Source organism: Rhea pennata, chromosome 1, assembly GCF_028389875.1.
Source record: "Rhea pennata isolate bPtePen1 chromosome 1, bPtePen1.pri, whole genome shotgun sequence".
Taxonomy (NCBI): domain Eukaryota; kingdom Metazoa; phylum Chordata; class Aves; order Rheiformes; family Rheidae; genus Rhea; species Rhea pennata.
Genome location: NC_084663.1, coordinates 206,913,935 through 206,931,746, shown reverse-complemented (window position 1 = coordinate 206,931,746; position 17,812 = coordinate 206,913,935). Strand labels below are relative to the sequence as shown.

Genomic DNA, 17,812 nt, shown 5'->3' with positions numbered 1-17,812 from the left:
TTGCAGTATGTGCAAAGAGAAGAAAGTAAGGGAGCTGAAGAAACTGGAAAAAAAGGGAGGAAACAGAAAAAAGAGAGAAGCTGATACAGGAGGACGTAGCTTTATTCCCTCTCCTTATTTTGAAAAACTTAGTTCTAGCTTCTCTGTCCACACACTCTTTAAGAAGCATCTGAGCTGCTGTGCCTCGTTCCCCTTTCCAGAGGTGAAGCAGCAGCATCTGCACATTCCATTATCAAGGCAAAACTTCTGTGGATGAATGGAATTTATTTAGACTTTATATGCTGTTTTTCTCATCTTCCTAGGAAATGAGTGAGATGGCTCAGGGATACTCTTACAGAATATCAGCAGGTAATTTCAAATATATATAAAATATAGATATGATCCAGGAGGGACACAAAACTTGATGCTTAGTAAAGTCATTCCTTACACTGGTCTCCACCACATACCAAACTGATTCAAAGCATAGATTTGTATTGTATGTTATACTCACTTTTACTGAAACAAAATAGCTCACCATACACTGCAAGTGCATAAACTTGGCTAATCCATGCAGTGTAAGAATATACCACAACTTATAACTAATGGAAATTAGAACTGTGTCACAAATGGTAGAAGTCTTTTGGTCATTGCTGTTTTAAATATGAGATTCCAGGTTCAGCCTCAGTACTGGGTTTGGTCTCAGTATTGCTGATGCCGTTGCCACTTTAAAAGATGCAGGCATATGAATAAATACCCTTCATATTTTCTTATTGTTGCTATTTTTATCCTCTACCTCCACTGATACTATCATCATATGAGGTCTAATTTAGATAGCAATCTCCAGAAGTTCTTGTCACTTTTCTGTCTATTATGTGCCAGGCCTACACCTGTGGTGCTATATAAATGCTAATAATACACCAATATGCTCATTCTTTATAATTTCTGTAGGTGGAATTCCATCTGGTTTGTATATGTCAAGTGAGATGGTGTGAAAAGTCCGTGCTGTTCAGAATTTGTGATGGCTTATGAGCAGTTGGTAAATGATAGAAAAACAAGATCACAAAACTGGACATGCTTATCGTTTGGACATAGCTATCCAGCCATATGCTTAAGACAGTGGCTGTATGTGGACCAGAATACCTAAGTGATGTGATTCTTTTCTAAACTCTGTCTTTTTTGAAAAATCCCAGTGAAATGATTGAAGCATGAACCAGTCTTTTCAGCTGTTTCTGAATATTTTTGATTCAATCTAGTATATTTGAGGAAGGTTTGATACTCGGAGCACTGTCATTTCTTTCACAGGATCTCTCTCCTTTGGACTCCTTGGGGAGTGTGTGGTGAGAATCAGAGCATGTCCAGGCTCCCAGAAAAGCTTTCCTCTCTTCAACCAATTATTAGTTTCAGATGGGCAGGTCCTTGTTTCCAGAAGGATCAGACTTGGCTTCAGTGTGACAGTGCAGGAACCCACTAGCAGTGATGTGCAGGGCCAGGTAAGTTTGTACAGAATTTCTGGTTGGGATTGTGTCTTTACTCATGAGATCATCATGAAATAGCGATTTGGCTGAATTCAACGACTAAAACTAGGTCCTGAGAAGCTTGTAATCCACACTGTACAAAGCAGAAGAATATAGGAAATAATTTTGCAACTTTTAAAAGTTTCGAATTGAATGACGCCTGGAAGAATCCCAGTTGGCTGATCTAGGTTGTGTTCTGAGCTACCCTAGTATTCATTACTTGCCAAGAATTAGTTCAACCACAGATTGCAAAGAGGAGTAATACTATGCTTCTTCAGTAAAGAAATAAACAAGTTTTCCCTTCCTCCATTTCATCTTTTGGCTACTTCTACTGGGACAAATACTAATTGCAATTAAGCTTAAAACAGGAACGTTCAAAAGCAAAAAGTCCTGATAATTAGTACAAATTAGTCTTTAAAATAGTATTTATGTATCACATAATTTAAAGGCATATTTATTGCGGAGATATAGCCACACACGAGCCGTCTTGTGGTGTGAGACTAAGAAATGGAAGTATTTTATTGCATCATTATTATAATCATCCACCAATTAAAGCTGGTTTGGCAGGACCAGAGCTGAGAATCACATAAGGCAAGGTCAGCCCTGGGGTTGAGGGTGGGAAGAGGAAGAGGAGGAGGAGGAAGGCGGCTGCTTGCCTGCACTCCTTACTGACTGCAGAGCTGCTGGCTACCACAGTGCCGTATGGCTGGGAGCAGGACCACTCTCTGCACATGGCTGGGCTGCCCTGGGCTGCTGGGCTGTTTCTTGCTGGGCTTCCTTGCAGGTGAGTGCAGAGGCACCAGGACTCAGCCTGCAGTCTTCGCCCTCTGCAGATTTTTATGTCCAAACCCTGTTGTGAGTAACTGACAATGTGAACCCATCAGGGAACTTTTACAGCTCTTCTGGGATTTTGTAAAATACTTGCTTGCCCACTGTTTTTCTGAGAGATTGTTCTTCTCTCTGTAGCAATGTGGGCATTTGGGGGGAGTGAGGGGAATGGAGTAGTTGCACACTTCAGCCTAAGATGAGCCCTGATGAATGGTCAGCTTCCCATAACAGGCATTAAAAGAGGAGATATTAATGGAAGAATTGGACACTTTCGTGACTGTGAAAACTCCAGGATTTTTTTTTTTTTCATTTGTATTTCCTGATTTTTTACTGCAGCTCTATTTAAATACTCCTATTCAGTTGCTGTCTTAGAAATTAAGGTCAGAATGAAGAGGAGGAGGAGTTTTGACTGACAGCCCAGTGGGGTTGCTAAAGTTTCCATTATGCATAGTGTATTTCAATGGAACATCAGATCGTCTTCTGCAGTCCCTTGTAGAAGTTCCTTGTAGCAACTTTAAAATTGTATTTCTGCATCTGCCTGTTTTATTTTTAACTTGCACTGTAGCACATGATTAAGACTAAAGCATGAAATAAAGATCCATGAGGGCTATTAAATATAAAAAGCAAATATAAAAAAAAATAAAAATCAGATATAAATATTTGATTTAGGAGATCCCTGAACTGCAAATTTCTGGAGACTGACTTGGACAAAGAAATATCCTTATGTGCTTGTGCTGTTCTTACACATTTCTCTGAATATCAGCTTTTGGCCACTACCCAAAACAGGCTACTTGCAAGATGAACTTTTGTTGTGATCCAGTATCACTTTATTATGTTCAAAGTGTTGCTACAATTACATTTAAACCTAACAGGTCATATATATTGTGTATGCGACAACACATATGGTTGTTTTTTTGGACAAATTCTCCATTTGGAGATTTTATAGCTAAAATAGAGAAAGGATTTTTTTTAAGGGTGAAATAATATATTTAACATCGTCCTCCTTTCAGATTTATGGCATCTGAAATATCTTTAACTTTTCAAAATTACCTAAGATCGCAGTTCATTGATTCCTTTAATTTTTAAATATACTAAGCTCCCTTCCCCAAATACATAAGTATTACAATGCTGACAAAATGGCTGTTGAGTCTTACGCCTTCACTTTGAATATGCTCATGCACATATTTTTAAATAGATGTATAAATTAAGTGAGATTTTCATTACCAGTATGAGGAGTCTAATCCTCCCCCTGTGAATAAGTAAGTCTCCAGTTAAGATGTAGTTTAGAGATTAATGAAAGATGAATTTGCTTTAAAAAAAGGAGTAATTACCAGAGATTTAGGGTACACTTTTTTAATTGAATTCATCACTTTTATGCAATTCAGACAAAGAAGTATATTTTACTTTTCTGTTTCGCCTGTGTATTTGACAGAGGGTGTCCTAAGCCCTGTTCATCTTCTTGGGTTTGATGAGACTGTTCAGTACATAAGGTTGCATATGGGCTTAAATGTGTGGGAACTGGGGCTCTTGGTAAGTAGAATGCTTTTCAAATGTATTTCAGGATGGTTTACAAAACCGACTGAGAAACCAACCAGTCCAGCAGATATCTATCAAAATGCGAAACAGAAACTTATGGCTGAAATGAAAGCAGAAAATATCAAGCAATTCCTCCGGTAAGCCCTGTATGCCTTGTTTTTCAAATAATGTTATCAGTCACAAAAGTCAGAAGGTAGTAACATCAGTTCCAAGAAACAGTCTTTGAATGCAGTGCTGGTAGGGTACTTTGGAAATACTTGTTTTGTACAAGATGTTTGAGAAGAGGAAAGGGGAGGGACTCACAACCCTTCCTTCCCCTGCACTTTTGAAGTTAACCTTTCAGAATAGTTGTACTGTTAAGTATACTTCCTTTGAGCTGTATGGAGGAAATGTGAGACCTAGAGAATGCAAAAAACCCATAAATTAAATTTCTATTACTATTTTCATTTTTCCAAATTTAGGTCCTATTTTGTGATGTATACATGGGGATTAAAGTATAATAAAGAGTTAAAAGACTTCCATTGGTAAAACTCTTATCTGTTTGCAAGTTAATTCAATAATATTTATTTATAATAATAAAATATTTTAGAATGCTATACATGGATTGCTGCCACTGCTTATCATGCCTTTTTTATTATGAAGATTTTCCATAGTCTTGATTTAAAGTAATATAACTGTCTGTTTTTTTCTCACAAATCTTTGAGTGCAAAAAGTTTTTATAAGGACAAAGTTTGCATGGCTCTGAGTTGCGTGTGTTACAAGTGATAATTCCTTTAGTGCATCCAGACAGAATAATGTCTTGTTACATGGGTGTTTGAGACTCCATGATATTCTGTCTTCTCTTTCAGAAGCCACAGGTCCCTGTCCAAATGCAGTGTGTGTATATGCTTGGTTAAGCCTTGTATGTTGTAAATTGTTACGCAATATGCTTGGTTCTTTCAAAATACATAAAATGCTAAGGACATAGAAATACTCTTTTGCTTTTGTTGTGTGTTTCACTGAAAATTAAAACAATCCCTCTTGTGTGTATTTATGTTTTCTACAGATAAACAAATACATCCACACAAAAAATCAAAAAAAAAAAAAACTCTAATTAATAACATGTTAGTATTCAGCATGTGAGGCTGCAGCTCCATCATAAACATCAAAGGATTACTGACAAATTTGGTTTCTGTACATTTATTCTAAAACCCAAAGTTGTCATTTCCAGCATCACTTAAAGAGCTAAATGTATAGGCATTAATCTTATATTTGTTTCTTTCAGTAGGAAAGTTCCTGAAGATTATCTTTGAGTCAGAGTCTAAGTAACATGCACATAGAAAACAGCATAAAATAGCTCTGCAGTTATGCTAAAGTTTCTTGGCTCTGAGGTATTAATTTTATCTGTTTTCTTTGCTTGCTTTGATGATGGGCCAAATACACCCTACTAGTTTTTTTCTAAGTTCAAATAAAAAGCAGGAACTGCATAAAAATATTACCCACTACCAAAACCTTTTTTTAAAGCATAAAATTATGAACAGCATAATTTTGTTCCATATTCTTCATTTTAAAAACTGCTGGATCTGCTTCTGTTAAGTAGAGAAAACAAACTAAATGTCAGAAAACACAGACAGCTCGACTTTAGCATTTAACCATAGCTCTGCAAAAGATGAAACTATTTGAAGATGAAAAGTTGAAATAAAATGTGAAGAGTGGACAGGCTACTTGGGAGAATTACAGGAATGCAGTCAGAGTATGTAGAGATGCTGCGAGGAACGCTAAGGCCCAGTTGGAATTGAGTCTTGCAAGGGATGTCAAGGACAGCAGGAAGGGCTTCTTCAAATACATCAGCAGCAAGAGAAGGACTAGGGAAAATGTGGTCCCGCTCCTGAATGGGGCGGGGGCCCTGGTGACAAGGGATACAGAGAAGGCAGAATTACTGAATGCCTTCTTGGCTTCAGTCTTCACTGCCAAGGGCAGCCCCCAGGAATCCCAGAGCCTGGATGTGAGGGAGAAGGTCCAGAGAACGGAAGACTTTCCTTTGGTTGAGGAGGATAGGATTAGAGACCTTCTGGGCAGGCTAGACATCCACAAATCCATGGGCCAGATGGGATGCACCCACACATCCTGAGGGAGCTGGCAGATATTGTTCCCAGGCCGCTCTCCATCATCTTTGAAAAGTCCTGGAGAACTGGAGAGGTGCCTGAGGGCGGGAAGAAAGCCAGTGTCACTCCAGTCTTCAAAAAGGGCAAGAAGGAGGACCCAGGCAACTACAGGCCAGATCACCTCCATCCCTGGAAAGGTGATGGAACAGCTTATTCTGGACGTCATCTGCAGACATATGGAGGAAAAGAAGGTGATCAGGAGTAGCCAGCAGGGATTCACCAAGGGGAAATCCTGCTTAACCAATCTGACAGCCTTCCCAGGTGGAATGACTGGCTGGGTAGATGAGGGGAGAGCAGTGGACATTGTGTACCATGACTTCAGCAAGGCTTTTGATGCTGTCTCCCATCACATCCTCCTGGATAAGCTCAGGAAGTGTGGGTTAGACGAGTGGACAGTGAAGTGGATTGAGAACTGTCTGAAAGGCAGAGCTCAGAGGGTTGTCATCAGTGGTGTAGAATCTAGTTGGAGGCCTGTGGCTAGTGGCGTCCCCCGGGGCTCAGTCCTGGGTCCCATCCTGTTCAACTTTTTCATCAGTGACATGGATGAGGGGACAGAGTGCCTCCTCTGCAAGTTTGCGGATGATCCCAAGCTGGGAGGAGTAGCTGACACACCAGAGGGCTGTGCTGCCATTCAGAGAGACCTGGACAGAACCCAGGAGAGCTGGGCGGAGAGGAACCTCGTGAGGTTCAGCAAGGGCAAGTGCAGAGTGCTGCACCTAGAGAAAAATAACCCTAGGCACCAGTACAAGCTGGGGGCTGACCTTGTGGAGGGCAGCTCTGCAGAGAAGGACCTGAGAGTGCTGGGGGATGACAAGATGACCATAAGCCAGCAATGTGCCCCTGTGCCCAAGAAGGCCAATGGTCTCCTTGGGTGCATTGGGAAGAGTGTTGCCAGCAGGTGGAGGGAGGTGATCCTGCCCCTCTCCTCAGCCCTGGGGAGGCCTCATCTCGAGTCCTGTGTCCAGTTCTGGGCTGCCCAGGACAAGAGAGACATGGAGCTACTGGAGAGAGTCCAGCGTAGGGCTATGAAGATGATCAGAGGGCTGGAGCATCTGCCCTATGAGGAACGGCTGCGCGAGCTGGGCCTCTTCAGCCTGGCTAGAGAAGCCTGAGTGGGGGATCTTATCAATGTGTACAAGTACCTGAAAGGAGGGTGTCAAGGGGACAGGGACAAACTCTTTTCAGTTATCCCGTGTGACAGGACAAGAGGCAATGGGCAGAAATTGAAGCACGGGAAGTTCCGCTTGAGCGTGAGGAGGAATTTCTTCCCTGTGAGAGTGACGGAGCACTGGACCAGGTTGCCCAGAGAGATTGTGGAGTCTCCTTCTCTGGAGCTCTTCAAGGCCCGCCTGGATGCAGCCCTGTCTAACATGCTTTAGGTGACCCTGCTGAGCAGGGAGGTTGGACTAGATGATCTCCAGAGGTCCCTTCCAACCTTACTGATTCTATGATTCTATGATACTGTTTTTACCCAGGCAAAGGTTACTTCCAGACTTTTATGTGTACCGGCACAGTTTAAGAAGGGGAAGGACAGTCGACAGCAGGGAGCAGGAGGTTAGAGTCAATTTACAGAGTCTAGATGTGTTCAGACCCAGGAGCTAGATGGTATTTGCCTGAAAGGCCTGGGTTTTATAATTGCAAGGCTGCTGTCAATCATCTATGGGAACCTGTGGTGATTGAGGAAGGTCTCTCATGCCTGAAAAAGGCTGATGTGCTCATCTTTAAGAAGGAGACTGTGGGCTGATCGGTTTCACCTCAATCCCTGAAAATTTCCAAAGACATGAAGGATAAGAAGATAGTCAGGAATAGTCAGCATTCATCTATCACTTATTTGCATGATCACGCTGAACAGAGTGATTGCCTTACACAAGGAAATGACTAGCTGTGTGGATAAGTAGACACGTTACAGTGGCTGTAACATCCTTGACTTTAACAAAGACTTGAACATTGTCTCCCACAGCATTCCTGTTTGGAAGCTGATAAACTGTGTACTGGAAGAACAAGCTGCTGGATGAGTTGAAAATGTGAACTGCTAGGTTCAACTGGTACTAATCAATGGTGTTAGATACTGTTTACTAATGGTAACTAATGGTACTTGACATCCAGTTGGCAGCCAGTAGCAAGTGGCCTGTTGGGAATCCGAAAGGTGGTGCATTATACCCCGCTGACTTATCAGCATTCACCATTAGTCAGTTTTTCACTGGGCCAAACAAACTGGACAGATTAGTGTAAGGTAGCTCAGAGGTACTGGAAGTTGTTTCTAACTGTTTAACACTATTATGTAATGCATCTGTTCTGGATGTAAATTGGTAATAAGATTTATATTATTCAGGCTTTTGATTAAGAAAAAATAGGAACAAATCTATTCAGATAATTTGACATAATGATTTTCAAGTTAAACTTAATATATATATTTTATGCCAACAGTATTCAAATCCATCATCATGATATCCGAATTATTTGGAGAATTCCTTTCTCAATGTGTAGCTTTTCTATATCTTTTCTGCTCCTTGTATACTGTTCACATTCTTTTGTTGAATGTTTGACACTGATTGTTTTTGCTTGTATGTAGGTGTGGCTACTTCTGTTATGCAAAGAGAAAGCTGATCTGACTTACCTTAGGGCCTCAGGAAAACTCCTCCGCTCTGACTACCCTTTATGCTTATCCTGACTCACCTGGATAAACAGTCTTGTTATACAGCTCAGACATTAGCCATGACAACTTACTTTCTCTGCACGTGGCTTAAAGATAAGCTTTAGATACACTGATCCAACTTGGCCATTCTGTTTCTCTGAGCTTATTGCTTACTACTGACTTTCTGTTTTGTTCTAGTTCTTTCACAAAGTTTCCTCACCTCGCAGGAACAGAACAGAATCTTTTTCTTGCCAAACAAATTCAAGGCCAGTGGAAGGAATTTGGATTGGATTCAGCAGAACTAGTTCATTATGATGTCCTTCTTTCCTACCCAAATGAAACCCAGCCAAACTACATCTCAATAATTGATGATCAAGGGAATGAGGTGATATTTTTAATGATTAAACTATATTTATGTAAGATTTCTTTAAAGAAACAGTGACTTCTTCTGCCTTCCCACCCCCTCATCCCAGCATAGTATAATATGATGAAAAATCCAGTGCAAAGGGGACTCATATTAAGAAATAGTTTTCCAGGCTGTTTAACAGAACAGAACAGAGTGACTGAAATCTCAGTGCCTCAGACAACAGAAGGAAACTGAGATTTAGGTAGGATATTGTGGACAGATAGGGACCTAAAACCAGTAACATGTAAGAATGGCCATGCTGGTTCAGACTGAGGATATATCTACATCAGTATCCTATTTCCATCAACAACCATAAGTGAATGCGCAGTGAAGTTTAAGAACAAAGAAACATATCTGATGCATGTATTCTTCCAGTGTCAAGCTGTTTTCAGCTTAGGGGTTCTCTGAGCCTGATGCAATTAGTCTTTTCAAGAACTCTCATTGGATCTCTCTTCCAAGTACTTGTCCAGTCTCTGCGTGGACACCTGTACAATTTTTGCTGAGATGAGTGCCACACAGGTACTACCCACTGCATGAGGTACTGCCTCTTTTCATTTGTTTTGAACTTGATCCTGCTAAGTTTCTCTGGCGTCTCCTAAGTCTAGCCTTAGAAGTAATACTGAACAGTCAGTCTATAATCCCCTTCTCCATTTTGTATACCCAGGAAAATAAAGACCTAGAAGTAAAATCTGACAAGGAGCCTGAGTGAGGAAGGAAGTTAGAACTGCCAGAGGAACAGGGTAGCAAATAAGGAGGAACTGGGTAGCAACTGGGGAATATGGGCACAGGGATAACATAAGTTTAGAGGTAACAGATTGAGGCAATTCTTACAGAATCTTCCTGTTGTAGCACAGTCTCTCAGCTGGATCTCACAGGGTGACAAAGAGAAAGGTAAACCTTGAAATTACCTGAATGTTGTGGATAGTGATGAAAGGCAGCACATTTACCTGGAGAATATCTACTAAAGAGTGTTTACCAAAGAGGTAAAGAGATGATACAGGTGGGAGTAACCACAAAAAGAGCCCGTGATGATACGAATGAACTAGATGTCTCTTTACTGTCACCAGCCCTTGGCATTTGTCAGTTACTTCTTTGCTTAGGTTCAGTGATTGATTCATGAGCCTCTGATGATCAGTGATCTCTCTCTCTGTATTCCTTTATGCATTTTGTTATAAAAATTAAGATATGTGTCTGTAGCTACTTTTTGTTTAAATTTATGCATGCTTTAATTTTGTGTGTGTGTGCGCTAACAATTTATGTAAACCGGGATGTCATTTGCAGTAAACTTACTGTATAAACTTGTGCCAGGAGGTGGAGTGTTTGACTAAAGACTTCTGTTTTTGATTGATAGATTTTCAATACATCATTTTTTGAACCACCTCCTCAAGGATATGAAAATGTTACTGGTATTCTGCCACCATATAATGCTTTTTCAGCACAAGGAATGCCAGAGGTAAGAAAAAAATTATAGAAAAGTAAAATTATAGAATAGTATTATTAGCTGAAGTCATATTTCGAGAAACACTTACTGGGACAGATTGCTCCAATATATCTCAGGCTATTCCCCATTACTCAGTAACAGGGAAAGAAGAGATATCAATCTATATACATCAATTAGGAAGACATTTTGAATTATACATATGACTTGAAAGACTACAAAATTTATTCTAGAGGACTCAATTAGGGGCAACATTACATTGCATAGATGGATAAAATTATATCACAGGGAGTGTTTGTGTATACTGTATATGTAAAGAATAGGACTATTCTTTATGTTTATTCTTTCTGTGGCATGGCCAAAGAACTTTTTAAGTCTGACAAAGGTCAGTAATTTGAATCAAGACTTCCTGTAGAATATTATGGAAATATTTTGCTGTTGTTCTTCAGGAACTGGGTCTGGTCTGTAGAAATGCAAAAACTAATTGTATCATACAGAGTAAATAAAATTGTGTATTTGTGAAAACAGGCATTTTGTTAATTGAATGACCAGTTGCCATGAAACTGCTTTTCTTTTTTACTGTGCAGGCAGATCTGGTATATGTGAACTATGGCCGCACTGAAGATTTTTTTAAGCTGGAGCGTGAAATGGGAATTAATTGTACAGGAAAGATTGTCATTGCCAGATATGGGAAGATCTTCAGAGGAAACAAAGTAAGGCTTGAGTTTTATTTTTCCCTCCGCAGGTTGCTGTTTCTGATGCTGCTCACAGTAGAGCCAGCAGGAGTTAATGAGGACTCTAAGTTGGAACACATGAGCAGAAGGAAGCCTGCAATCTCTCCAGAGTGACTGTGTTCTAAGAATAACTTCCAAACAATAAAATCAGATGAATGTATTAAACTCCTGAGAATCAGATGATTGCAAACTCCTTAGGCAGTCCTTGTGGGACATTAGTTGAGGGAAGTGAATAGATTTTATAGCCAGGTTTGTTACTACTTCTCCACAGAGCTGCAGTATTTTGAAGATATAAGTAGTTGACAAGGAATCTGAGGCATAGAGTTCAAATAACTACTTATCTGACTTCAGACAAGACTTCATACAGACTCCAGCAAAACTGGAAATAGTATGATAATGGGGATAGTGGTCAGTTCTTGTGCCTCAGTTTACAGTACCTTGTACTTTTTCCTATAGCCTTGAGCTATGACAAAAGGTGTGACACAAGTAATGAGCATACTGTGTTTCACTGTGGTGTGTTCTTCTGCTGAGTCTGTGATCATTTTCACTCTTTAACAAAGATGACTTCTAAACTGTGTAGAAGTAACTGTGTAAACTGGAGGTATGCTGCAACATTCAGATTTATGACTGTATTAAAAAAAGATTTCTTAAAAGTAAATCATTTCACAGGTTAAAAACGCCATATTAGCGGGAGCTCAAGGGATCATACTTTATTCAGACCCTGCTGACTACTGTGCCCCAGGAGTAGATGCTTATCCAGATGGCTGGAACCTTCCAGGTGAAGGAGCCCAGCGTGGGAATGTACTAAACTTGAATGGAGCTGGAGACCCTCTAACACCAGGTTATCCTGCAAAAGGTGAGAGATCTGGGCCCTGGATCATCATGCACTTTCTAAACTGGTCCTGAAAGTTATTGTATCAGTAGAAATTCTTTTTTTTTTTTTTTTTTTTTTTTTTTAAATGCATGGATAAAAGGTGCTTAAGATGATTTTTAGCAGTAGTTCATTTTCCTGCTGCAAATCAGGTTCTGTCTGTATGTTTTTTCAACTGGTTTCTTTGAGTTACTCAGAGAAAGCAAGTTTTAGTAAAATCTCCCTTGTATGAGCGCAGCCTTATAACTTGTAGGAAAACAGGACATTGATTGGTTTACAGACTGCAACACAGTAAAAGATGGCTGAGAATTTATAGTTCTTTTTGAATTTCTGTGTTTCTCAAGAGGACCAGTTTAAAATAGATTATAGTCTAACATCGAAGAGGAGTAATACCTTTGCTTAGAAGTATGTTTCCTTGATGATCCTAAATTCCAAACAGAAAAGCAGTTTAAAATTCTCCTCATAGGGATAAAATTTCTGTATTAAAACTAACAGAAACCTGTCATCTTTTGAGATTTGGCATGATATGTTTGTATTGCCCTTTTAAAGAGCCCTACTTCAGCCTGGACTAAGATGCCTGCCAGTCCTGTCTACTGAAGCTACCCCTACACAGGGTTGCTTCTGCAAAGCTCAATGGCTTGTGTGAGCACTGTTGAGGGCATAAAAGACAACACCATAAGGATAAACAGGACAGCCTGGCCCACCAGATTCAGAGAGCCAATACCTGTCTAGGGTATAGGTAAATGCATCTGTGGGTATCTTCTGCAGCCTGCACAACGGCTGTCTTCCCCTTACACATCAGCTGGGTTATCTCACAGTCAGCTGTGAGAATGTTCAAGTAATGTGGATGGGCAGCAAATCCGACTTGAGCCAGAAGTGGAGGCTTCTAGTTCTGCAGACGCACTACTATGTTTGGGCTCTGTCTTATTAAAACATTTTGATTTCATTGAAGCAGTGTCAAAGTGATTTAAGAAGTAAAGAGGTGGTACGTGTTTGTGGCTCCTGTGTGGCTGCACTATTCAGAAGTAAATCAGTTTGGTGGAAGTTGATAGGAGCACTAAAACTTGACATTTTGTTCTGTTTTCTCAGAGTACACTTTCCGGTATAAAGTTGAAGAAGGAATAGGGATTCCCAAGATCCCAGTTCATCCCATTGGATATCATGATGCAGAAGTGTTATTACGGTTAGTATACATAAATCCTCTTTAACAGAATTTAGTATTCACAAATGTGTAGCAAAATCCTTTTATACTAAGCTGATAAAATCCATGCTGTTACTAGTATTTATTGCTCTTTTGTAGTAGTGTGTGCTTCAGAAAACATGAATAAATAGCTACTGCCTGCAAGCCTTCTATAGAAAAACAAGTATGCCTGTGTTCTGTTTATAAAGAACAATATAGTATGCAGTGAATTGTGGTGAGAAGATAGAAAATTTAAAATCTATTTCATTACTTTCTCTACTTTAACGCACTATCATTATGTATTTAAAAATGTTGAGCACTTATGTTAGTTTACAGGCCTTTCCTTTTTAATTAACTGTGCATAATTATCTCATTTAAGCTTATGTGGAGATTTCAAATCAATCAGTTACTGGCATGATGTCTGTCTTAAATTTTTGTATGCCCACCTTGTCTTAGGTACAGTGAATCTTAAGGGAATTTCTGGTTTTAGCCTGTTGGTGAATTACATTTGTTTTGGTTTTCACTTAACAGTACAATGGGAGGACCTGCGGCTCCAGACAGCAGCTGGAAGGGAAGTCTCAATGTGTCTTATAATATAGGGCCTGGGTTTGCACACAACTTTTCTACAAGGTCTGTGTGAATACTCATCTATTTATCTAATATTGAAAATAAAAATCTCAGCAAGAACAAAGCTGTGAAACAGTACATCTAGAGAAATATTCTGGAGAAATTAACGTTATTCTAAGTGGGAAATAATGATAATGATTAGGAATAGAAAATAAGTGGAATGGTCAAAACTGTGGGTTTTCTCAGCACCCTCCAAAGTTGTTGGAGAGACTCAGGGCATTCAGATCAAGCTCTATTATTTTCAACTCAGTCCTTACTTTGAGATTCATACTGTGTTTTGCTGATGCTTTTAAAAATACCTAGACAGCAGGAAGTGGACATTTTCTATTACTGTTGAATGAACCTAAAACTTCTTTCTCACTTGTTCTGTCCTTCCTGTTTCTGATGATTGAGGCAACAATAGAACAACGAGCTTGTTGTAGTGGAAGGGGGAAGCATTAACTATTCAGTAGTTCTTCTGTATGTGTTTTTCCCTTGTCCACTGGAAGCCTCCCAGGACTTGTGTGAACTTAGAGCTGTGAAGAATGTGAAATGATTTGGGAGTCCCCAAACCTCATAAGCCCCATGGGGGAAAGCTCCAAACACTAACACAGCCAAAGAACACAAAGCATCTTGTTGATTTGTTTGGGAGAAACAGGACTTCAACCAAATGGATTAGCAAGAATGTGTTTGATGTTTACATTTTCTCAGTTCTAATGGAGAAATAAAACTGGCCAGCTCCCCAGCACTAACAGGCTGGCTCTCTAGCAGACTGAACCATGTAGCAATTGTTGTAGCTGTCAGGAATTTGGCTGGTTGTCAGGGAGTGTCACAGTAGTTCCTCCTCATTTATAAATGGCAAGTTGTGTTAGATAAAGATTGCTATCTTATAGGAATGTGTAACATAAAAATAGTTTCAGTCGAGATGAGATATAATTCTATGAGCAATACAACAACAGGCAGTGTGTAATAATGATATATCATCACTGCTTCACCTCATGAACATCAGTCTGAATATATAATTATATCAAGACCTAATTTATCATTGTTCTTTCTTGCTGTGTTTTAACAGCAACTGAAAATAAATAAAGTATGAAAACAAATAGAAGAGCACATTTGGCATAATTAAGGCAGGGTTTTGAAAGTCTTGAAGAGCTATAAAACTAAGTAAGAAAAGAAATGATATAATCCATCAACAGAACATGCATATGGGAAATGTTTTGGAATGCACTTTCTGACATCTTCTTACTTGATAGTGAACCAGTTTTGTAAATATTATAGGCTGATCCTACATACATTTCTCTGTTGGAGCAACTCCACATCAAAATCAGCCTTACAAGTCTAGGTAAAGAGTCATTTGCACATGAAAAGTGTGCAGGTATTTGCAAGCTCAAGGCACTGATGTCAGTTATTTTCTGGGCAAAGATCCAACAGCTGTCCTGAAGTAGGTTTTGATTTTGACAGCTATGTAAATTTGCTGCTGAAAAGATAACTTCAAATATAAAACTCTTGAGATTGTGCCAGACACAGCTAAAAGCATCATTTTTGATGTTTTGTTTTTTTTCTACAAACTAAAGAAAGTTTGAATACTCCATTATTTTCACATGAATTTCCTTTCTTTTTATAACTTTTTTTTTTCCAGTTTGACAAAGCATGGTCACTTTGATCTGCTGTCCTAAACAGATACTTGAATTTATTCATGGATGAATAATTATAGTGACCATCTCTCCAACTACCTCCAACGACTATCTTGTTACACTTAACTGTGCTGTAAAACCACAATGTATTCTTTATAAAAATACGTATCTTCCTAATTATCAATTTTGGTTAAATTTAAAAGTATTTTTAATTACTGTCTATTTCTATCAGTTTCCTCCTCTAATTTGCAAGTATTGACTCCCATAAATATGAATTCAGTAAATTATTTAAATGTTTAAAAGTTTACAGATTAGTTCTTAAAGTACCTTTATGTGAATAGTTTAATCTGAAATGAAAAAGGAATACTGATGGATCAGGGGTTAGGTGAGTGCAGAACACACAAAGCAGAGCAAGCACACAAACTTACTGTCTTACAGGCTCTTACATTGAGTTTTTATTGTCCCCTCAAGTCAGAGATAGTTACTTCACACTGTTTTTCATTTCAGAAAAGTCAGAATGCATGTTCAAATAAACAATCAAATAACACGAATTTACAATGTCATTGGCATCCTCAGAGGAGCTATGGAACCAGGTGAGCATCAGATGCTTAAGGATTTTAATTTCTTCTTTATTTTATATTTGGCGAAATTGTTCTCGTGTTGCAAGAAACTGCAAGTTTTTGAGATAACCAGATAGCACTGGAATCTGAGAAATCCTTAATACCTTGTCCTTCCCTCCCATCACAGTGTTGACATTCCTAAAAATATATTTGAATGGGAATGTTAGAATGACAGCTGTCAGAGCTTTTTATAACCCCTGTCATTCTACTATAGGATTCCCCTTAAGTGATTCATACATTTTGCCCTTGCAAAACTTAACACGATGCAAAGTACAGAAATCTAGAGATAATTTGAGACTTCAACATCCTATTGTTGATTCTGAGTGGCAAGCTGTGTAGAAGAAAGATTTTTAACTGGAAAAATATGTATGAAATGTCTTATCTTCATTTATACACTTCAGTAAAGTAATTGAATGATTGCAATTTACCTTAAAAATAAATCCTTAATGCTGATATTAAACCCTATTTTTCTTTTAACAAAAGTAGGGATGGAATCAAAGGAAATATAGGTAACCTGATTGCATTTTGAATTAAGGATTTATATTCTGTGGTTTTTTTTCAGACAGGTATATTATTTTAGGAGGTCACAGAGATTCCTGGGTATTTGGTGGTATTGACCCATCTACTGGGGCTGCTGTTTTTCAAGAGATTGTTCGGAGTTTTGGAAAAATGAAGATGGAAGGTAACTTACTTTAAGAGTTTAAAGGATGGCTATGGAAAACAGCAGCTTGGAGGGACTGTGTTGAATATTCCCATAAACAGTTGTGTTATTTTAACTTTTCACCTCTACAGAAAGTTGTATTTCTCATTATGAAATATGCAAATTTGATGAAGAGATTCCTAACTAACATTGAATCTTAGTTGGTTGAATTTATTCTGTCATGTCTCACATCAGTGTAATATTATCCTTTTAATTGTAATATTATCCTTTTAATTGTATGGATGAAAATGTTGCTGTTAACAGGAAATACTGCTACAGTAATACTTTCAATTAAGGAATTTACAGGGAATTCTTTTTATTGCTGTATCACTTAAGTGTCATTTTTTAAAGTGATTTAATTAACTGTTGTGATCTTTCATTAGATTTCCTAAGTTTAGTTTAGTCTAATTTTCAAATTTAGCTATGTGTTTGCAGGTTGGAGACCTAGGCGAACTATTATTTTTGCTAGCTGGGATGCAGAAGAATTTGGATTGTTGGGTTCCACAGAATGGGCTGAGGTAAGAATAGTATAAGGAAAGTATAACTTGGAAGTCTGTTGCTGGCAGGCACAGTCCCCCAGTGATGTCTGTCCCTAGACTGCAATCAGTTGGCTCGAGGTAAAATCGGAGCACAACAGACTCCTCTTCAGGGACTGTGAGTCCCCGTTACGTATTTATACAAATTGCTGATCTAACTGCTCACAACAACATGAGTGCACAAGCTTTTTTAAGATTTAAAACTCTCCTTTAGTTTAACACTGGTGTCCCTTAGTGGTCTCAGTCCTCTGTGGAAGCCTATCTCTTCATTCAACAAAATGATAGCACTGTATATAATCTGAATTGATTTATTCTCTCACTTGCTACTTGAGAAGATCACGCATCTGTGATCCATGAGCACATCAAATCCTTTGCATGGAAATGAATCCTCTTTCTTTGGCAAATGAAAGGGTCTGTGATCTTTCATTTATGGGATGTTAGATCAGAA

At 38.8% G+C, this 17,812-nt stretch overlaps 1 protein-coding gene across 2 annotated transcripts in view; it reads left to right on the top strand.

Moving 5' to 3' along the window:
- The first annotated feature begins 2,163 nt into the window (after positions 1-2,163).
- The window catches only part of NAALAD2 (N-acetylated alpha-linked acidic dipeptidase 2), a 33,950-nt gene continuing 18,301 nt past the window's right edge, over positions 2,164-17,812 (top strand). The window contains exons 1-11 of one of the 2 annotated variants that reach the window (XM_062577965.1): positions 2,164-2,277; positions 3,883-3,994; positions 8,835-9,021; positions 10,394-10,495; positions 11,068-11,193; positions 11,884-12,070; positions 13,175-13,268; positions 13,797-13,895; positions 16,016-16,101; positions 16,691-16,810; positions 17,264-17,346. In XM_062577965.1, coding sequence (XP_062433949.1) covers positions 2,196-2,277; positions 3,883-3,994; positions 8,835-9,021; positions 10,394-10,495; positions 11,068-11,193; positions 11,884-12,070; positions 13,175-13,268; positions 13,797-13,895; positions 16,016-16,101; positions 16,691-16,810; positions 17,264-17,346 — 1,278 coding nt within the window. In that variant the 5' untranslated portion in view covers positions 2,164-2,195. Of the gene's footprint in view, positions 2,278-3,882; positions 3,995-8,834; positions 9,022-9,481; positions 9,581-10,393; positions 10,496-11,067; positions 11,194-11,883; positions 12,071-13,174; positions 13,269-13,796; positions 13,896-16,015; positions 16,102-16,690; positions 16,811-17,263; positions 17,347-17,812 lie in introns of those variants that run through there. The other variant, XM_062577973.1, reaches the window with a different exon arrangement.